At 40.4% G+C, this 21,023-nt stretch overlaps 1 protein-coding gene across 1 annotated transcript in view; it reads right to left on the reverse strand.

Annotated features, from left to right (window-relative positions):
• Positions 1-21,023, reverse strand: part of BACH2 (BACH transcriptional regulator 2) — a 267,192-nt gene that overhangs the window by 53,974 nt on the left and 192,195 nt on the right. The window contains exon 4 of the mRNA XM_074948120.1: positions 11,630-11,884. Within this exon, the coding sequence (XP_074804221.1) occupies positions 11,630-11,872 (243 nt within the window). The 5' untranslated portion in view covers positions 11,873-11,884. The remainder of the gene's footprint in view (positions 1-11,629; positions 11,885-21,023) is intronic.

The following is a 21,023-nucleotide window of genomic DNA, read 5'->3' on the forward strand; positions in this document are numbered from 1 at the left end:
ATTGTGAGCTCAATTGTTAAAAAAATGCAAAAGTTCATAAGATGTTACAATAAACCTGAAAAACAGGTCAAGTTGCTTACAAAGTTGAACACTGTATCAAGTGCAAGAGAACCAGACAATGCAGCTAGATTAGTCTAAACCAAAAAAATCCAAGTTGATATGATTCAACGACCGTGTTGAAATTATGCTTGTTAAAAACAGTAGATGTGAACCTGAAGTTGATGAGCTAAAATTGGGAGGTCATATTTTGTGGGGTAAGTATGCAAACAAACAAAGAAAACAGATGGAGGCTTATAGAAAGAGCTTCACCATCACGGCTGCCACTAACACTGTCTCCTGGGACCAGGGCCTTCGCCATCCTGATCCTGAGAGGAGTCCTGACTAAACCAGGCTAGAGGGAGGGATCTTGATGACATCACTACCCCTACCCGCTCCTAAACACCACCGGGGATGAAACAACACTGGACTTTAACAGCAGAAGCAATGATATGTCAGCCCATCTCAATTAACGTCTCCTCTTTTCCCCAAAAAGGACAATTTATTATCATCTTTGACTGTCAAACAACAGGAGGGTTTTCTTTTTAAAAACTGTCTACAGCTAAAGGGAAAGGGAACAAAGGATGCTCTTAAAATGAAACTCTTATATAATATTTTACATTTCAAATGCTTTATCTGTTTTTCCTTCTTTTTTGTATCTTTAATCAAAAGTTAAAAGGATTTTTAATGGTGTGTTTGCCGTAGTACTAAGCAGGTTGAAATCTTTGTATACCTTGTTTTACGCTGTTTAATGCTGGACAGTGACTGGGTTATGTTAGCACCTTTAGCCCATATATTCCATCTAAATTAATACAACTGGAGTGAGGGAGCTACTAAGAGTTGGCAGGGGGTGGGCAGCCAACTCTAAGCTGGGAAGGGGTGGTTCCAGTGGTTTGTCTCTCTCTCGCCAGCCACAAGGGGAAAGCTGCTCCCAGCCCCATCACCCTTTTTCCTTTCTACTCCCCAGCATGGGTATCAACTTTCCCTGACGCCAGTGGGTGCTTGCGCCCCCCCCAGTCTTGGCCCCAACTCTACCCCTTCCCCACCCCCATTCCAACCCCTTCCCCAAAGTCCCTGCCCCAACTCCGCCCCCTATTGGACCCCTTCCCCAAATCCCTGCCCTGGCCCCGCTTCTTCCCCAAGTGCGCTGCGATCCCCCTCCTCCCCAGCCGTGCGAAAAAGTGGTTTTGCGGCACAAGCGCTGGGAACTAGGGGGAAAAAGCGGGCACGTGGCGCGCTCACGGGAGGAGACAGAGACAGAGTGGAGGTAGAGGCAAGTTGGGCAGGGGGGCGGGGTGGGGAGCTGCTGGTGGGTGCAGAGCACCCACCAATTTTTCCCCATGGGTGCTTCAGACCCAGAGTACCCGTGGAGTCAGCGCCTATGATCCCCAGGCCAGTCCTGTGGGTCCTGCTCTCGCCTCCATGTCTTTTTTTTACAGAGAACACTGGTTCCCAGAATATGTAGCAGAACAACATGTGGGGGCAGAAACAGATCAAGCCCCACTGCCTCACATCTTCCTCCACCCCCCACAGTTCCACTGCCCCTGGACCAAGGACAATGGAGAGTCGGTAACCTGAATGGTTCCTGTTCAAATGAGAGCACCCTAGAACAATGGGCTGGCTGATGCCTAGGAGATCTAGTTTGATCCAGCTTGTCTGCAGGGATGGGGAGAGGAACTATGGAATTTCTGCAGCAGGCGTAAAAGGTCCAGGTCCACAAAGGTACCCAGGCTCCTAACTTCCATTTAAAAATATAGAAGGGACTCAAAGAGAGAGAGGCACATAAGGAAGCAGGCTTTAGGAGGGAGAGGGAACCAGGAACTGTGGGACCAGTCAAAGCTGAAGGAAGCTGACTGCAGAGGTCAGAGAGACACTCTGATTCGGAACAGAAGTCCAGAGCTGGAGAAGTGCATCCCAGCAGAAGGTACCAGGAACCTAGAAAAGGCACAGACCTAAATTCCAAAGAATGCTCAGGAGTGGTGAGGAAATTTAGGCAGGGAATGGCAAAAGGGGTTTCTTATTTTTTATGGACTGAAGTCAGGCTAACCAGCCCACAGCTAGGTCATTATGCTTGCCCTTTTTGAATCTTGGCACAACATTAGCACTTTTCCCTGGTCTTCCATTATTAAAAATTAACATTAGTGCCAGAGATCTCCTCAGCCAACTCCTTAGGACTCCTGTGTGCAAGTTAACCAGGCCTGCTGGTTTAAAAATGATTATCCCTCGTAGATGTTTTTCAACATCCTCCTCAGATACTAATGGACTAGAGGTACTTCATCATCCTCTCATGATACGAGTACATCATCCTGTATATCCAATGCACAGCAGAAATACTTATTAAAATTGTTAAGACTGATGCAGGAAAGGCAGAAGTATTTCATATTTCCATCTACGTACCATTGCTAGGATTTGTTTTGTTCCTAATATACTTTAAAACAAATCATTTTCATTTGTGAGAATCCATGGGTCCCCAGGCAACCTTCATATCCTAGGTGTCGTACAGGAGCCCATGAGTAACTGGTGGGTTGAGTGGCTACTGGAACTCCAGACCCACCAAAGGCACCACGCACAGAAGTTCTGAGTGGAGAAGCGCCCAGCCCCACGACTGGTCCAGCTGAGCTATTTTAGTCAGAAGCAGGCACAGGAAGTTGTCCGTGCAACTGGGTGAATTCTAGGCTGGCTGATACACTGGACCCTGCCTTCTCACCTGACTCCTGAGCCCTGCTTTCCCGACTCATCTCTGGTTCCAGCTTCCCTACCTTGCTCCTGGTTCCTGCTTTCCTGACCTGTTCCTGGTTCTTGCCTGACTCTTGGTTTGCCTCCCAACTCCAACTCCGACCCTTGGCATGACTCCTGACTCCGACTCAGGCTCAGGCTCTGACTCGGGTTACTAACTTCCTATGCTGTCTCTTGCTCGAACCACTAGATATGATTGCTCAAGCCCCAGTCATGATATTATTGTCCTTAGCCTGGCCAGCCATACATTTTTCCCTAATGACCTTCACTTCCCTTATCAATTTTCCACACTTTGTAACTTCCAATTGATATTGATTGTTATCTATTTTGCATTTTTTCCCATTTGTTATATGTTGCTTTTTTATTCTGTGGCCTTCACACTGCCCCTGAACCAGGACGGGGCTTTTACCCACACCTGTCCTCTTTCTTGATTGTAGAATTGTATCTTTTTGGTAAGCTCGTAAAAACTCTTCTTTAAGAGCTCCTAATTTTCGTTCCCCTTTTCCATCTAACTTAGTCCTCCCCTATTGATGTAACACATAAGTTTCCTCAGATTTGGGAAATTAACCCTTTTGAAGCACAAAGCATTTATCTATCTATCTATCTATATTTATATTACTGGTTGGGACTATCTGTTTATCCCGATGACTGATCCCTAGGAAACCACCAACTTTCAGTTTAGTGATTAATCCATCTTGATCATGATGAGTTCCAGATCAGTTACCTTGTGTTGAGTGCAATACCTTTTGTGTTGAAAAATCATCATCTGTAAGTTTTAGAAAATTGGATGTTTTACTACTGACTGCATAAGACCTCTAGCATGTATCTCCCAAATTGAAGTCTCGCAACACAGCTTTCAGCAGAGTTAGGTTGAGTCAGTACTTGGATAGGAGACCTCAAAAAACCCATAGATATTGCAAGAAGCAGTAATGATGATTTAGTACTGGCCCAAAGCCCCAGCATGGTGGAATGGGGCACTATGCAGCACAATGCAAAAAACCGAGCACTTGTCTACTTGCAATCATTAAAAACCCTATCATATTATTCATAAGAGGTGCATTTACCTCAGTGTCCTTTGCAAATTCCAATACGGGTAAGTTGTATTCTGCCCACCTACACACTGCACTTCAGTTTCAGACTGGATATGATGTTCTTCACTTCCCATTCTTAACTTTTGTGGACCGCTGCTATGTCATGTTTAACCCCAGAACCTGTCATGTTTAATCCCAGAAGGGGCTGCATTTCAATGGTAACTGAGATGATTAGCCAATGCAGTTTGAAATGCACTCAGGGATCCCTTGTGACAAAAGGTGCTATGTAAGGGTAAGATACTCTTATCCTGAGTTCCTAGGCATGCTGATGAGGTGGTGTGCTCAGCACTGGGAGGGAAGGTCCCCCTATAGGATTGAGTCTAAGCCCAGTGGAAGTCAATGGGAATCTTTCCACGGACTTTAGATCAGGCTGCCACATGATTAGCCCTCTATAAATCCCTTCTAGCACACAAAAAGAATGGTGTTTATGGGCTCTATGAAGAGCTGATAGTCAGTGCTGCTGCACCACAACGTGGTCACAAACAAAGGCAATGCCTTTTAGAAAGGGAAGGAAGGAAGCAGGTGTATAAGGGGGGGAAATGGAGAAGACCTTTAGAGTTGCAAAGGAAGCAAGTTAAACAATACTGTACTGAAGAAGGAAAGCAACAACATTTTACAGCCATCTTATTTTCATGCATGCTATCCATTCCCAAATGTTTAATGTAAATAAAATAGGACATCCCTACTGTTATACAAGAATACATACCTATCACTACCCATGCATTTAGCATTCTCTTCAAGTAGCAACTATTTGGCAGGGCTTCTTTTAAATTTTAAATTGTGTTTGTGATTTACAAGCAAGAGAGCCTGCACTTTACACGGTGTCTTTCCAACAGTACGTTAAATCCCATCAGCCAAATTCACCACTGGCACAAGGGGTGCAACTCTAACAAAGGCAATGGGGTTGCGCCCACTGACACTAGTGGTGAACTGGCATTATGTGTTTATTTTTCATTTTTATTTCAGTAGTGAATTTTTATGTCATTGAAAAGGAAAAAGAAAAAAAAAAGCACATACCACCACCAGGGGGAGGGAAAGCAATTACTTCCAAGCTTCGAAATGTTTTCCTTAGTATGTGTTTTTACCTAGTTCTCTTCATAATGCAGTGGATCAGAACAGGAACACATTTCATTTTTCTTCATCAGAAGAGATCAGAAGCTAACTACTGACACTGAAGTTGCACGTACAAAAGTAGAGGCAGTCATGACATCCACGAAGTGGCTATATATCAGCCAATATCAAAGCATTCAGGTTCCATTCCACTGTGGACAGCTTTAGCATCATGCAGGATATGTGAAATCACACAATGCTCGAGTGCTCTACAATGCCCAGCCACAAATGGGTGGGATATGGCTGGAAGTTCAGATTTAAATATGTACTTTCTTGCAGTTTTCAGGGAAGGAGGTAGAGAGGGAGTTATGATTTAATTTTCTGTATTAAATTATATATATTGCTATGTCCTTGTCAATTCTCCTGACCCAGAGTCATGCTACTAAACCCATCTAGATTTATATGTGTACTAAACATTATTCCCAATATACCTCTCCAGTGCACACTGCAGTAGTTCTTCTGGATTCACTGATGTGTGTGCAGTGAATGAATCTAAACAATGGTACATATTCCACACAATGAATCTATAAAACTGAATGCAAAGTAAAAATCCTTAAGAGAAGTGGTTTCCATGCTTGAGCATTAATGAGAATGGCACTGGTGGTCTCAGGCTCATGAAATATAAATGTGTATAGGGCTTGGCTTTATTAGTAGCTTTGAGGGTTTGATGGCTGTAACTCTTGTCATTCCACAGACAGCTCTGCAAACAGAGGGGTCAGGGGTAGCGGATGCAAGTCAGATTAGTGCAGTCTGCTGAGTCAATGACAGAAATTATTCCAGCCAGCGATTGTGATTTGCAAAGAACATTAATAGCTGATGCAGACATGAAAAGGGACTACTGCTTTAAAGCCTATTACTCTCTGAGAGTTAACATTAGATATTCCTAATGCTGCTCTTTGGAGTACCAAGGGAAGAGGAGCTTTTGTAGTTGTCCATCACTGGACAGTATCTCCCCAACTGAGGAACAAGGCATCATGCAGATTATTTTATCCTCACATTGTCTTTCCCCTTCCACATTTATACAGAACCCTTCCATTCCAAGCTCCCGAGGAGCTTCCTCCAAACGCCAGTCAATGAATTCCTTAAAAATATTATATTCATATGTACACACAGTGCACCCAGAGAGAAAGGAGGCACAGTAAGAGAATAGTTTATTTCTATAAAGATAAAAAGGAATAGAAATCTCCTTCAGCCATCAGGGTACTGTAATAGTTCACCTCCTGCATCCTGCCTTTGATTTTCTCCTGAACCCAATCCATCTATTCATCTTTTGTTGGCTAATTCCAAGCATTTTTTCCTCAGGTCGGCAGGCTGGCATAGATAACTAACAGCTGCCAGTATTTCTCATTGCTATTGGTTAAGAAACACACTAAGGTTAGATGCCTGGTTCCATCCCACCCTAGGTGCTGAATGCATTAACTTTCCAGCATACTCAGCCTTTGGCAGCCTGAATCTCTCTCTCAGCCTGCATTTCTCCTTTGCATTTCTCCTTGGAATGATTAACTACCCCAGGAGCGAGTCCATGAAAATTAAAGAAACAGATGACAGATTTTACTGGTCATCATGGAAAAATGGCAAATTTTACAATGGGCCCCAGATTAAGGGCAAAAGCCTTTATGAAGGCAAAGGCATTTACTACGTAGTGTGAGTTATCTCACTTCTAAACATCATTCTCCGAATAGTAAAAAACAAAAGAAAATGACATTTCTTTCTCTCTCCTGGTGGTGCTTATTAGCCGTAGAAACGCTTATTTAACCACTCAGCATCACCTGTGGATTTTTTCTGACATTAAAGTCCACTTCAGACAGTAGAGGCACTGGGAACCACAAGATCAAACAGATTCAAGGGAGGAAAAGGATGCATATAGAAAAGTTAATTGAGAAGGAGAAAATCATTCTTATAATGCCAGTCGTACCTGTTGGTCAGTTGGTAGAGAGACAAACCTGCCATTCCAGGTTCTTGCATCTAACACTTACAAGTCAAAAATGCCAGAGAGAATTCTGTAGCGTTCAAAAAAGTTACTTAAGACTCTTAATGGATTTGCCTTCTTGAGTTCCTAAAATTTGTTCCAAACACTAAAATCTAAAAGAAAAGACAAAACTGAAAGCAGACCTGTGGATTCTGGCTTTGGTTATGTTCGCTTGGGATTCTTATTTTCTTGTGACAGTTGTTTTTAAATGCTTTCAGAGTTTAAGTGAAGTCTCAATTTTCAGGAAGCAAAGAGAAATGAGATATATAATCAATGCTTTTCTTCTGTTCACCTTTTGGCTTCTAGACGGGACTAAATGCCCCTGCACTTTTATTGGCAAAGCAAAGCAGGTAATAACAGTGAAAAAGAAACCTATTCTTAGAAGTACTGGCTCTTTCTCAAGTAAAGTACCACTACATCATGAATGACTCAATCATCTACTGAAGAGCTATTACTTGCAGTGATGAAGCAATGTTAATTGGATAATGGCCTGCTGCCAGCTAATATTGGCATGACCTACAATACCCTTGGCTGACAGCCACGTATGTCTCTCTATCACACCTTATTTTTTGTAATCTGGATGGGAAGTGGAAGCCATTAAAAAAAACTCCCAAGTGATATTTAACTTCTTATCGTGAATTAAAAGCTTAATTAAGTGCCTTGTTAAAGGAAGGAAGACCAGTTTCTGTGATTAAATAAAACACAACAGTTAGGGATATGGATCAAATGAATAATTTTAGAAACTTAATATTTTCCAAGAAAAGAATTAATTAGGTTCACTTTTAACAAGAGCTGCTAGGATAAGAACCTAACAGAAAACTACTGAAAAATAGGACAGTAAAAAATAAATGTACAATTTTTGGAGAACAAATAAAATCAAGTGAGAGGAAAACTTTTATAAAATTAACATTCATAGACGTGGTTCTTAATAATTCTACTTTGCAACAATCTATGGATTTATTACATGCTCATTTTTCTAAGGGTTGTCTATATGCAAATTAACTAATGGTGTTATCTGAAATCAATTTAGTTGGACCAATGTAAAAGGCTGTGTGGATACTCTTGAGTTGATATAAAAATAGCCTGTACTAATTTGGCTTAAGTTGATTAGGAAAAGGTTTAAACTAAACCAAAATAAGCTACTCTTAAAGCAACATAAGAGCATCTAACACAATGGTTTGCACTGGTTTAAAAAACAATTTCAATTAAACCAGTTCCACTTTCTTTGGGTAGGCAAGGTATGATATTTCATTAATTTCAATATGGTAGAAATGACTGGATTTTTTAAAAAAACACAAATGATTTTAAATCAGTCCATCCATTGTTTAAACTAGACAACCATTATAAATTTGAGAAGGGTCCAGATGACCTAATTCCAGCTTCTAAACAGAAAACAAATCTGCAACTTAGTCTTCAAAGGAAGATTTATTTTTTGGATAGTTAAAAATAAGCTTCTGTTTAATAAAACAAAACCAAACAACCCAACTCAGATGAGCTAAGTATTAACATTAGGTAAGTATGCTGGCAACTGATTTTATGCTTTTCTGTACACCAGTGCCACATTTAAGCCTTCACTGGACACTAACTCCTATTTTTATGATTTCACATTTCTGACATTTCAAAGCACAAAGAGAACCTAAAACTTGATGCTTGTGTGGCTGGTTTAGAAATATTTTTGTTATATTACAAGTGCTTCTTACCCTTTAGTGAGTTTTTGAGCCATCAGGGCTATTTAAAAAGGATAACTTAAGGGTACTTTTGTTCTTGTGGTACCAACTATATCTCAAAGTAAATTAGCCTTTTCTAAAAACACTACAGCATTAAGTGTTTATAGAAAACCTCTGAGTCTGAAAAGTTTCTTTGCCTAGGATACAGGTATTACCCAGTGAACTAGAAGGACTACAAAATTATCATAATAAATGTGTAATTAAATGCTTTGTCGTATTTTCCTGACCCCTCTTGCAAAATTTGAAGGTTTTTTGATTCTGCTAAAGGAAGCAAGAAGCCCAGGCAGCCATCTTTGATGATGGCATACAGCTTCAAACATATAAAGTATAGGAGTCTATCAAAACAGCCAGATTAGAACAGCCAACAAAAGTAGAGAAATCTGCATATGCACCCTATAGTAACTGAGAAATTACTGTACTGTGATTATGCATATCCTTGTGCTCCAATTGGTTAAAAATGGTTGTTAGACAATTAAAGTTAAAGAATTTGCATACATATATTTATTCAAATAAACCAGTGATTGAACAAATCAGACCTCTTAGCCTGTCAGCACAGGGATTTACATATGTAAGAAACAAGTACCTATACCGTATCCCTGCTCTGACTGAAATAGCATTATCTCAGTCAATCTAAAAGAAGTAAAACCCTGTTGCCATGTAATAAATCTACGTCAATGAAAAACTAACACCACTTATCCCTTACATAGTACTTTATATTTTCAGACCACTGAAAAGTATTAAAAGCCAGATTCTCTGCTGGTATAATTCCACTGACTTCAACGGAGTACGGTAGCAGAGAATTTAGTCCTAAATCGCTACAGTTGTTTTGCATTTTGCTTATTTTTTTTAAGTAACAGTCTCATATTAACCTGAAAATAATGCTTATACTATTTATTTTAATGGTGATTGTACATAATAGAAATCATGTATGGCTAGAATGATGTTACTTATGTGGAAGGAATAGTCTTTATATTTTAACAGCCGTGTCACTAGGTATGTTTCATATTCTCTCTTTTGTAAAAAACTACCAAAAGTTGCTTTGCAATAAAGAGACTGCATACACCACTAAGTTAAATAGGTTTTTCCGTAGTAAGATTATTAACTAACATTGTGTAGAAACATAATGCAGGTACTAGTGTGTCCTATATGATATGAATGAAATCTTAACGAAATGGCACTGGACTACAGCTTATTTATGATGAATTATTTTTTACCCCATTTTATTTTTAGTTTGCAAAGTCACGTTGAAATTAATCGGGTACTTGCATCATCTATGTCCATCAAGCTGTGTGTAAATCAGAATAACCGGCAATAATACGGTATAGAAATATAACGAATAGCAAGACTATTCTAATCTCTGACATGGTTTAAGTGACAACTGTACTGCTCAAGGTGCAGCTTTTTGACTGCCTTAAAACACAAAGGTGATGTACAACTAAACATGCTTTAAGGTCAATTTAAACCCTCAAAAGCCAAGAAATTTAGAGACAACCTAAAAATATATATTTTAAAGACAAGAGCTAAGAAGTTAGACACAAAATTATCTGAAGGAGCCAGAGGCAAAGGGGTATTCAATACATAACTGACTGAAGTTTACTGTTTTAGTTTCAGGACTCATGAAGTTACATTCACTGACTTCCACTGTTATTCACTAATTTGTACCATGATGTAACATCAAAGCTACAGTATTATTGTTGTTAATAATTGTTTTAATATCAACAATAAATGGTGCCTCAGTAGAGCCAGCCCACAGGGAATCAGGTACGTAGAAATTTTATGTAAATGGCCTCATTTTAAAAATGTTATTTTAATTCCAATGGGTATAAAGTAATTAATGTTGAAACAATTTATTAGTCTCTTATCAGACCCTAGAACACCATTTACCTACTGATCAGGTAGCTTCATGCTCCTCTGACGCTCCATAGATAACATCTTTACTACCATTGCATGCCTGTACAAGAGAGCAAGAGGACATAGCAGCCCCAGTGCACCAGGTGAGTTACCTGGCATAGTGTATGTCCACCACAAAGCAGTGGGAAGCAAAGTATTTTGTGACTCTGATGTGTCCAGCGGTTTCAGTCCAACACAACATATCCTCATGGCAAAGCCACAAGTAAGCCCTGTGTAGCTGTTAAGTCAGATTGATGCATGCTAGGGAATCACAATGTAGTGGGAGCCAGCAGGTGTTATTTCATGGGAAAACAACAAAAGGTAAGCTTTCCAGTGAGTTTGGTCTTTAATGCCCTCTGTCCACTGCTATTTGGGCCATTCTGTATCTTTAACACCTACGAAATTATTTTCCGAAATAATTTGTTCTGCACATTTTTTCAGCATAAATCACGTGGCTTGAGGCAGTAAAATATCATACCAGTGATGAGCGGAAGGAAAAGGAAACAACGCTCAGCGAGAAATACAGGGAAAGGAACAAGAACCAAAATACTCACTGCTGAAACGGGGAGGGTGGCAATGAGACCCAAAATAATGTGACAATACAAATGATTTTTAAACAATAACCCACTTTCTCAGAGCCAAATGGCCCTTTTAAATTTCCTGTCTAGAAAACCAGAAGAGTATCAGGGTCCACATAACGTACTGAATGGTGCTATAGTCATTAAGTGACCTCTGTCTGGGTACTACTCTTTCAGCAGTGGCGAGAAAAGGAAGCTCAAACATTTTAAAACTTTGCTATAGTAACTGGTTTGAAATGCTGGCTGCTTTTTTCCAGCAGAGATGGCTCTGTGAATACGTTCATTCTTTAACTCTCAAGGGGCATCCAACAATTCTTAACCAACCAAAACAGAAAAAAGCAACAGTCACGTAGAGTCAGATCCTAGAATCTGTGCTACATTTGGATTTATCTTTGAAGACCTTGATGGGTTAGCTGACTAGTAGCGAGTACACCATTACTGCCATGTAAGATGGGATTGTTTTTATAACAGAGGAATAATGACATACTGTACCTCCTCTGGCAGGCTGACAACCAGGTCATTTTCCGTCTGCCCAACCAGCGCCTGCAAGAAGTATTCACTGCAAGCAGCCAGCACAGCCCGGTGGGCTCGAAACTCTTTCCCCTCCACAATCAAAGTCACATCACAGAGAATATCCTGCTTCCGCTGGTCATTTAGGCACAGGAGGATATTGGTACAATGGACTGTTGACTCATACACATACATGGGGGATTCAGTCTTCTCATCCACAGACATTCCGTTCACACCCTAAAATAGAAATAGCAACAATAAGGAGAGATATTGCTGAAGAGTTATTACAACGATCACAATTGTAACAGCAAGAGCGAGACAACATCATAATTTGCGTCCTGCAAGATCTAGGCAGCAAACTGCTGAACTGCTGATCAGCACATTAATTCTTAGTCTGAACAAAGAACTCAGAAAAGTTACTTGGAAAGACGTTTACATTACAAGCCTTTATTCTACCCCACTTTGTAGGCTCCCCCCGCCCAATATAAAATCAAACTAGACTTCAGACTAGTCCACAAAATGTGTACAAATAAAAGACTACAAATAAATACTTAATTCTTTAATTGTTTAAGTAATTACACATAAAACTTTGGAAAATTACAGGAAAAATAAAAATATGAGAATATTGGGTCTTCCACAGAGACAGCAGGTTTTGACCCTTGTCCTTCTGTTGTTGTGTTATGGCAAGAAGCCTGACATTTAAGTTGAGATGTATACATTCAGGCGGGCAGTGCTTTTGGAATTTACACTGAAAACCCAGGCTTAACTGAGAAGGAGCCGGGAGCTGTACTTGACAGAAAGAACCCACCTAACTATGATGATCTCATTTCTTATTGTCTCAATAACAGATCTCGTTATTTTTAAAGATCAACGGGGGTGTGTGAAAGACTTTCAGAGAATTTAGAATTAATTTATTACCAGGTGTGGCTGAAGCAATAAAAATTCATTCGCTGTTTAAGACATTTATGGAGAAAGCAAGAGTAGTTTCTATTTCTTATCTTTCCAAATTAAGAATCCAAGGTCCTAGTCTTTCAAGCTCATGTGTGGGAGGAATTCTGAGCCAGGGCAAAGCAGCAGTGAAGTCACTGAGGGGGCTTGTCTTCACTACCAGGATAAGTTGACTGAAGTTACGCTACTCCAGCTACATAAATACCATAGCTGGAGTAGACGCAGCTTAGGTTGACTTACTGTGGTGTCTTCACTGCACTGCATCCACGGGAGATGCTCTCCAGTTGACTTACCTTACTCTTCTGGGGGAGCTGTAGTCCACCAGAGAGCGCTCTGCTGTCGATTTAGCGGGTCTTCATTAGACCCGCTAAATCAACACCCGCTGCATCAATTGCAGCAGTGTCAATCTCCCCAGTAGCGAAGACAAGACCAAGGTATCATGTGGGTGCAGAAGAGTTTGCCCCTGTCTAGAAATTTATAGAACCATGGGTTAAATAATTTCTGTTTATATGATGCACAATATCCACTGCAAGAGTGCAAACAGGGAGATTCCTGATCTGTTCCTGACATACAACTCCCTGTACATTTGAACAAAATTATTTTTTCTTCACTTACTTTCATCATCATCATCACTTGAGGGACCCCATGTGTAGCTGAATAATTAAAACAATTTATTCCCCACCCTTCCATAGCTTTATGGAGAGTTCTGTTTAGTACTGAAGTCAATCTTATTGTTTGCTTTGCTTTCTTGTTCTAATTTTTGTGGCAAGAAAAACAATGGAAATGTATTCTATGCTATATTTAGCCTTGGCAGGCAGAATTTAATTTTAATTTTTTGATAATTTCAATGGATAATATTGATCTTTATTGTTAAGCATTTTTTTAGATTATCAAATTAACAAATTAGTTAAATTAACAAATTACAAATTAGTTGTAGGAAATTATAGGGGAGAGGGAGGATCCAGACAAGAATAATTTACTCACATTAGACATAAAGATTCAAAAAGTTAAAGCTTTATAACCAATACAACACACATTGTCAACATCACATATCAAAATACACAAAGTATATATCCTTAAATCAAACTCTAATAAGTTCTCAAGAAGCAAATTTTTTTTTTTTTACTTTGCCTATCTGTAAATTTCAATTATCATTTATATCATTGAAATTTTGTTGTTGTTGTTGGTTTGTGTGTGTACAGTGAAATCAACATTTAACGACAAAAATCTAATCCTTCCAAGCCTACCTATCAGGGAAGATTCAGAGTCTTTACAGGTAATGGTTACAAACCAATTGTTGATACAATATAGTTTACATTACAAATACCTGAATCTAGAGTAGGAAACTGATGCAAAATTCCTCATTTGTTAAAAGCAGGTCTTTTAGACAATTTTTACTTCAATAATTATAGTTTTGTGGGCACTTGTACTTGGTAAACTCAATTCAGTGCTATTTCTGTTGCTCCAGATTGAAATCTATGTATTTTTCCTAACAATCATCATGCTGCAAAAGATCCTATGCATTCAAAAATCTAGCAGGAAAAGGCTTCAGAATGGACCTGTTTTCTACACGTAAATGTATACTCACCTTTTCAATCAAAGAATATTCCTCAACTCAACTAATTTTAGGAATTCATAAATTCCAAGTTCAGAAGAGATCATTGTGATAATCTACTCTGATTCTCCTGTATAACACAGGCCCTAGAACGTCCCCAAAGTAATTTCTAGACCATATACACAGATGATATTCTGTCTGATTAGGGACAGCAGCAATGGATTAATAAAAATAAAGTTTTAGACTTCTGTAAAGCAGAGAGACCATGACTGAGATCTTGCTTCAATACAGACATCCAGATTGTTGACTCTGGAATCTCAGAACTACTGTGGGAATTCCTAACGAAATGCTTATGACTATTTTACATTTACTGATGAAGGCCAAGATTTTCAACAGTAGGTGCCTAAGGTTAAGCTCCTAAATAAGTGGCTAGATTTTCAGAAGTGCTAAATACCAGTCATCGCCCTCTCATTTGATTGTGTCTTTTTATAGGCATACACACAACTATCTATCTACAGTTGAGGGGTGTCATTTTGGTTTTCTGCAGTTTTACTTTTTGTTATGGGTTTGTGTTCTTAAATTGAGAAAATTTACACTCAAAAATTCTCATGAAGTGAGATTAATGATCAGAAATGATTGCAATCATTTTATTAGGATTATGGTAATGTAAAAGAGAAAATGATACTTAGCTCAGCCCACTCACAGCTTTCTGTATAACTGATCTTAGATACTAATGATAACGTAAAATAATGTTTTAAGTGGTCACTCATAAGTGGTGTGAAATGTAAGATTTTACAAGAAAAATCTAGTGGGAAAATCTGAAAGTTGCAAATGACAATTAAATGGAGAATGCATATTTTTTCAGGCAAATCTCATGTCTGTAATGTCTGAGATGATTCTGAAACTGTACAAGAAACTTGAAACCTGGCAGATAAAAAGAATCAACTATATTTTCAGTATTTAAAAAAAAAAAAAAGACACTTTGCCTTAAGTTGCAATCCGTTTAGTATAGTAATAGCACAATAAGCAAATATTTGTGTGAATCAAACACTGAATTCTTTGGTTACTAGTTAGTAATTTCCTTCTTTAACTATTGCTCTTATCAAATTTTTAAAAAATATTTATGATAAAGCTAGTGGAATGGTGAGAACATCACCATGTGTTTCCCCACTGGTTACTCAGCAGGCCTTTAACTGATAGGAAAAGTGTTGGCCTACGGAGGTCCCTGATTTGAATGTGACCTGTACTGATTGTCACCACCAGCCATTTCCACTGCAGCCAGTGGCTAGTAGGTGAAAAGAATTTGGGGTCTAAGCATAGTTTCTTGTACCCCAGACAGTTATTTGTTGCCATGTCCTAAAGCAGTGGAAGTGGAGGGTTCAGGCAGCCTTTCTATACCAAACCACCATGTTGGAGAGGGGAGGCAGAAAAGGCTCTTATTAATTCAAGTATTGTGTGAGGGCATCATCTGGCCCATATGAAGACGAAGATGACTATTTACGCAATGATGCGCACGCATTAGGTCAGGGATATGACAGTGAGAGACACAGACACTCTAAACTAGGGGTTCTCAAACTTCATTGCACCGCAACCCCCTTCTGATAACAAAAATTACTTCACAACCCCAGGAGCGGGGGACTGAAACCTGAGCCCTCCTAAGCCTTGCCAAAGCCCCGAGCCCCACAGCTCCGGGCTGGGGGGCCAAAGCTGAAGCTGAAGGGTTTCAGCTCCATGCAGCGAGCCTGCAATCTGACTCCTGCCACCCAGGGCTGAAGCTCTTGGTCTTTGGCTTCGGCCCTGGGTAGTGGGGCTCGGGCTTCAATCTCGGGCCTCAGCAAGTCTAAATCAGCCCTGGTGATCCCATTCAAAGGGGGTAGCGACCCACAGTTTGAGAACCGCTGGTCTAAACACATCTGCTGTAATATACCAGAAAAGGTTTATTGGGTGATGCCTCAATTTGACTACAAAATTCAACTTTAGCATGAAAGCCAGCAAGTGAAACTGTATAATTTACCATTCAGAATCACAGCACTGGATCCAGTGCAAAATGAATACAATGAAATGCTCGCAAACATACTACAGAGACTGCATTAAGCCCTGTAGAAAAGGTTCCTCTCAGTTTTCTCTTGATCAAGTTAAGAGGATTGATGAAGTGTTGTATTTTTTAGCTCCATTTAATAAATTACATTCTCTAATTAATTTTTTCAAAAACTAATCACTTAGAATAAGGGTCTTATGAATAACTGTAAAAAGAACTGCTTGAGCACAAGTAAGAATCCCACATTAGACTTAGTTAGACTACACAGCAGAAGTCCACAGAAACTGTCTGACAGTATTTCTTATCCAACAGGATGCAGACAGTATTCTGAGCTTTTCTGCTGTTACACTGACTGCAAAAGATACCACAGGGAATTCATGCGAAAATAGCTATTTCAAGTGCTAGTCAAGAAATATTTAATACTCCTTTCAGGATTAAAAATCCCATACATCTTTGTAGAGGGAAGCCATTTAGTGCCTCAGACAATATGCACTGTAGTTCTGAAGTGGAAATAAGGGAAACTGTTTAACAGGTCCCATCCCCACACTTTCTCCTAAATATCTTGCTCCATGAGGATTACTTGCTTAATAATAGCAGAAGTTTGGTCTTAGAGGAAACCTATCAAAGTTTGACCCATCAGTTAACAAGTTCCTTAGAGCTGTGAAAAATGACCAGCATTAAAATCTATTACTGTGAGCTCTTAATTATTTACATTCCCATAACAACAAAGGAATAATTTATAATCAATAAAACCATTTATATCTTTGCTGCATTCCCTTAAAAGAAACTATTGAAAAACTTAATGATTAATTCAGCAGTTTCGAGAGCTCACTAACAACAGTAGACTATACACAAAGGTCTCTTCAGTGAACTCATTATTTAATTAATAAATGTTGAACACCAAACAGTTCAGAGTCATATGAAACTCCCAAGTATTGTGTTTTAACCAATTAATTATCAATTACAACATCATAAAATATCAGCACAAAATTAGAAATAATGAAATTTAATTATACATTATTCTTCTTAGTTGCCACAAATACTATACAAGAGTGATTTGGATTAATAATTCATACAGCAATAATGTATCAGGAAGGATAATTATACAGTGCCACAATTCTCACACTGATTTTTGTAATTACAGATTACAACCGTGTTAGCAATTCAAAAAGGTTAGAGAGCAGGAGTAATTTGCTAGGTCATCCTCAGATACATTAATGTCTTTTTCTTTCAGAACCAAAGATAATTGAAAATACAACAATGGACCAATCAAGACTGCATGGGCCTGCCTACTGCCAAGTATACTGTACCTGGGCCTTAGATCCTTTGTAACTGAGTCCTTAGTGATTAGCTTCTTGTATTGTTTAAATAACCTATGCTGCAAAGCACAAGGTAAATTGCCAAGTGGAAAAAACCTCACAAAATAAAAAAATATTCTTCAATACTTAAGAAACAAGATCATGGACTATACTAGAGGACAATGAATAGAAGCAAAGTTTTTATATCCCATATCACTATTGCCTATGCAGGCTGAATAATAGAGCTAGTTGGGAATTTTGAAAGAATATTTTTTTGGTCGGTAAATGCTGATTCATTGAAACGGGTTTTAAGGTCTGGGAGGGAATTTCTGGGGACATACAGGAAGGTCAGGCCACTCACTGGCCTATTGGCTATTCTGGGGTTGGGGAGGGGGGTGTCTCTCTGTTTTTCAGAAACAGTTTAAAAGGTCACGATTTGGCAACAATGTGGAATGAACACTAATTTCAAAACCTCAATTTTTTTTTGTGAAACAGAATTCTTGTTTTCTGGCCAGCCCTATACAATAGCACATATGGAAGCTGTCCAATCCCACTGTGAGGGTGGTTTATCTATTATGACCTGTCAAACTCCTCCAGGTTGTATGTTCTTCCACATGCTTAGAGTTGAGAATACTGAAAATTCATTCCTAACATTAGGATAGATGGGGATTTATCAATATGTACAGAATTTTGGACACTTACTTACTGTACAGTTGTGAATAAACACAGAAGAATATTAGCTATAGAAAGTAGATAGGTTCTAGTGCAAAAACAGATTGTAAACTCCTTCAGGACAGGACTAGATTTTACCGAACATTTGTATAGCGCCTAGCACAGTATGGCCCTGAGACTTGTTAGAGGCCTTTAGGTGTGACTGCAATATAAATAAAATTAAACACACCAACAGAATAGTAACCAAGTATAGAACTAAGTGATTACAACCATATTACTATGATCAGAACTCTTAGGATGTCTTCTAGTTTTGGAAAGATCCCTATCTTTGATTCATTCTGTTGAACACAAGATAAAGGGTGTAAACATCCATGATCTGACAAAGGAGAAAGCTCCCAACTTTTCATGCGTAACTGTAATTTGGCTGGATGACACTGCAAGACTGGTTTTAGCCCAGTTGATTTCAGCTGGATGCTTGGTTCAGTATAAATCGAGGGAGATTGTGCTGTTTGCATCCAATCGAGACAGCACAGTAGGCCTCATACCATGAAACTAGATCTAAATGTATACATACTTAGATGTCTGTATACTAATGCCAGAAGTATGGGAAATGAACAGGAAGAACGGGAAATACTAATGAATAATCACAATTACAACATAATTGCCATTAGAGATTTGAGGGGATAATTCACATGAATGGAATACTGGTATACAAGGATATAGCTTGTTCAGGAAGGACAGGCAGGGAAAAAAAAGAAGAGGTGTTGCTCTCTGTACTAAAGATGTGTACCTGTGCACTGAGGTTGAGATAGAAGTGGAGGCAGAACTGCTGAAAGTCTCTGGGTAAGGATAAAAGGAGTAAAGGACAAAAGGTGATTATGGTAGGGCACCTACTATAGATAACCTAAACAGGAAGAAGAGGTGGAGGAGGCTAACAAAATCATCCAAAGCACAGGACTTGAGTAGTGATGGGTGACATCAGCCACCCAGACATCTGTTGGGGAAATAATACAACAAGGCACAGATTATCCAACAGGTACTTGGAATGCAGCGGAGACAACTTTTTATTACAGAAGATGGAAAAAGCGACTAGGGGAGAGACTGTTCTAGGTTTGATTCTGACAAATAGGGAGGAACTGTTTGAAAATTTGAAGGCGAAACACAGCACGGGTGAAAGTCAGTACCGGGTTTACAAAGCCTGGGACTGGTGCAGAAGCCTGGCCAGTCTCAGCCAGCTGGGAGGGAGGACAGTGTGGGGGACTTAGCTGGGCCCCTCCAGGCAAGTGGGTCCTGAGGGAGCCCAGGGGGACAGGTCCTGGCCTGGGTGATCGCACCACTCCTGAGGGACCGGAGCAATTCCCCACCCTGGGACCAGCCCTGGCTGCACTGCCGGCTCAGCCCGGCAGACACAGTCACCTCCCAGGAGAGCCGGTGAGTGCAGCCAAGGAGGCAGGGAGTAGGGGAGTGGGTCTCTGGGGGGACAGGGACGCTCCTGGGCTGTGAGAGGGTGGGGAAGATGTGTGTGTTGGGGCACTAAGGAGTGGGGGGTTCTGTATGGGGTGCTGTGCATTTGTGGTGTGGCTGTGGTTAGGGGGGGCGCTGGACAGGGTGGTGATGTGCAGGGTGCTGTGCATTTGTGGAGGTGGTCTGGTGGGGGGGTGCCGGGCATAGTGTGTCTGTGGGAGCTCTGGCCATAGGGAGTCGGAGGGGTGTTCGCGTTGGGGGTGGGGGGGGAGGGAATGTGTGGTGTGGTATGGGCCTGCTCCAGAGGGGAAGAAGCATGCCAGCAGCACAGGGCCGGGAGGGCCACTGTGTGTTTGGCAACTGCTGGTTTGTAAATAGTGCCCTTGTACTGGGCTACGTGGAGTGGGGCTGCCCCTGCCATGCCATGCCCCATAGCCCCGGCTGGCCACTCGCTCTGGGGACTGACCTCCCCATGCCATGCTCCATTGTCTCCATGGCGGCCCACAGATATGTTTGGCACCGGGTCCACAAAGGTTAATCCGGCTCTGGTAAAGTGATCATGAAATGATAGAGTTCATGATTCAAGGAGTGGTATAAGGGAAAACAGCAGAATAAAGACAGCGGACTTCCAGAAGGCAGACTTTAGCAAATCTCAGAAAATTGGTAGATAAGATCCCATGGAAAGCAAATCTAAGGGGAAAAAAAGGTTCAGGAGAGTTGGCAGGTTTTTTAAAGAGAGGTTATTAAGGGAACAAGAACAAACTATCCCAATATGAAGGAAAACAGGAAGTATGGTAAGAGACCACCCTAGCTAACACAGATTTTCAATGATATTAAGCTCAAAAGAGAGAGCCATACAAAAAATGGGAAGTAGGTTGAATTACTAAGAATGAATACATATAAAAAAAATCCAACAACAAAAGCTCGTAGGGACATCATTAGAAAGGCTAAGGCACAAGAGGAGATTAAACTTTATGTCCCTAGCTCAGGGGTCCCCAACGCGGTGCCTGCAGGCGCCATGCCATGGCGCCCGTCGGGGCATTTTTGTGCGCCTGCAGGACACCCCGCCGCCGAGAAGCGTTGCCATTTCCCGGCGGCATTTCGGCGGCAACGCTTCTTGTCACTGCCTCTTTCAGGTGGCGGCATTTCGGTGCCGGGGTGTCCAGCGCCCGCCACAGTCTTCTGGGAATAGCAATATGCTATTCCCACAAGAAAGGTTGGGGACCACTGCCCTAGCTAGTTTAACAAGAAAACATATTACAAATACATTAGAAGCAAGAGGAAGACCGACAGGGTAGGCTCATTATTCAAAGAGGAGGGAAAGACCATAACAGAGGATACATCAATGTCCGAAGTGTTAAATGACTTTTTTTGTTTCAGTTTTCACCACGAAGGTTAGCA

Source organism: Natator depressus, chromosome 3, assembly GCF_965152275.1.
Source record: "Natator depressus isolate rNatDep1 chromosome 3, rNatDep2.hap1, whole genome shotgun sequence".
Lineage (NCBI taxonomy): Eukaryota > Metazoa > Chordata > Testudines > Cheloniidae > Natator > Natator depressus.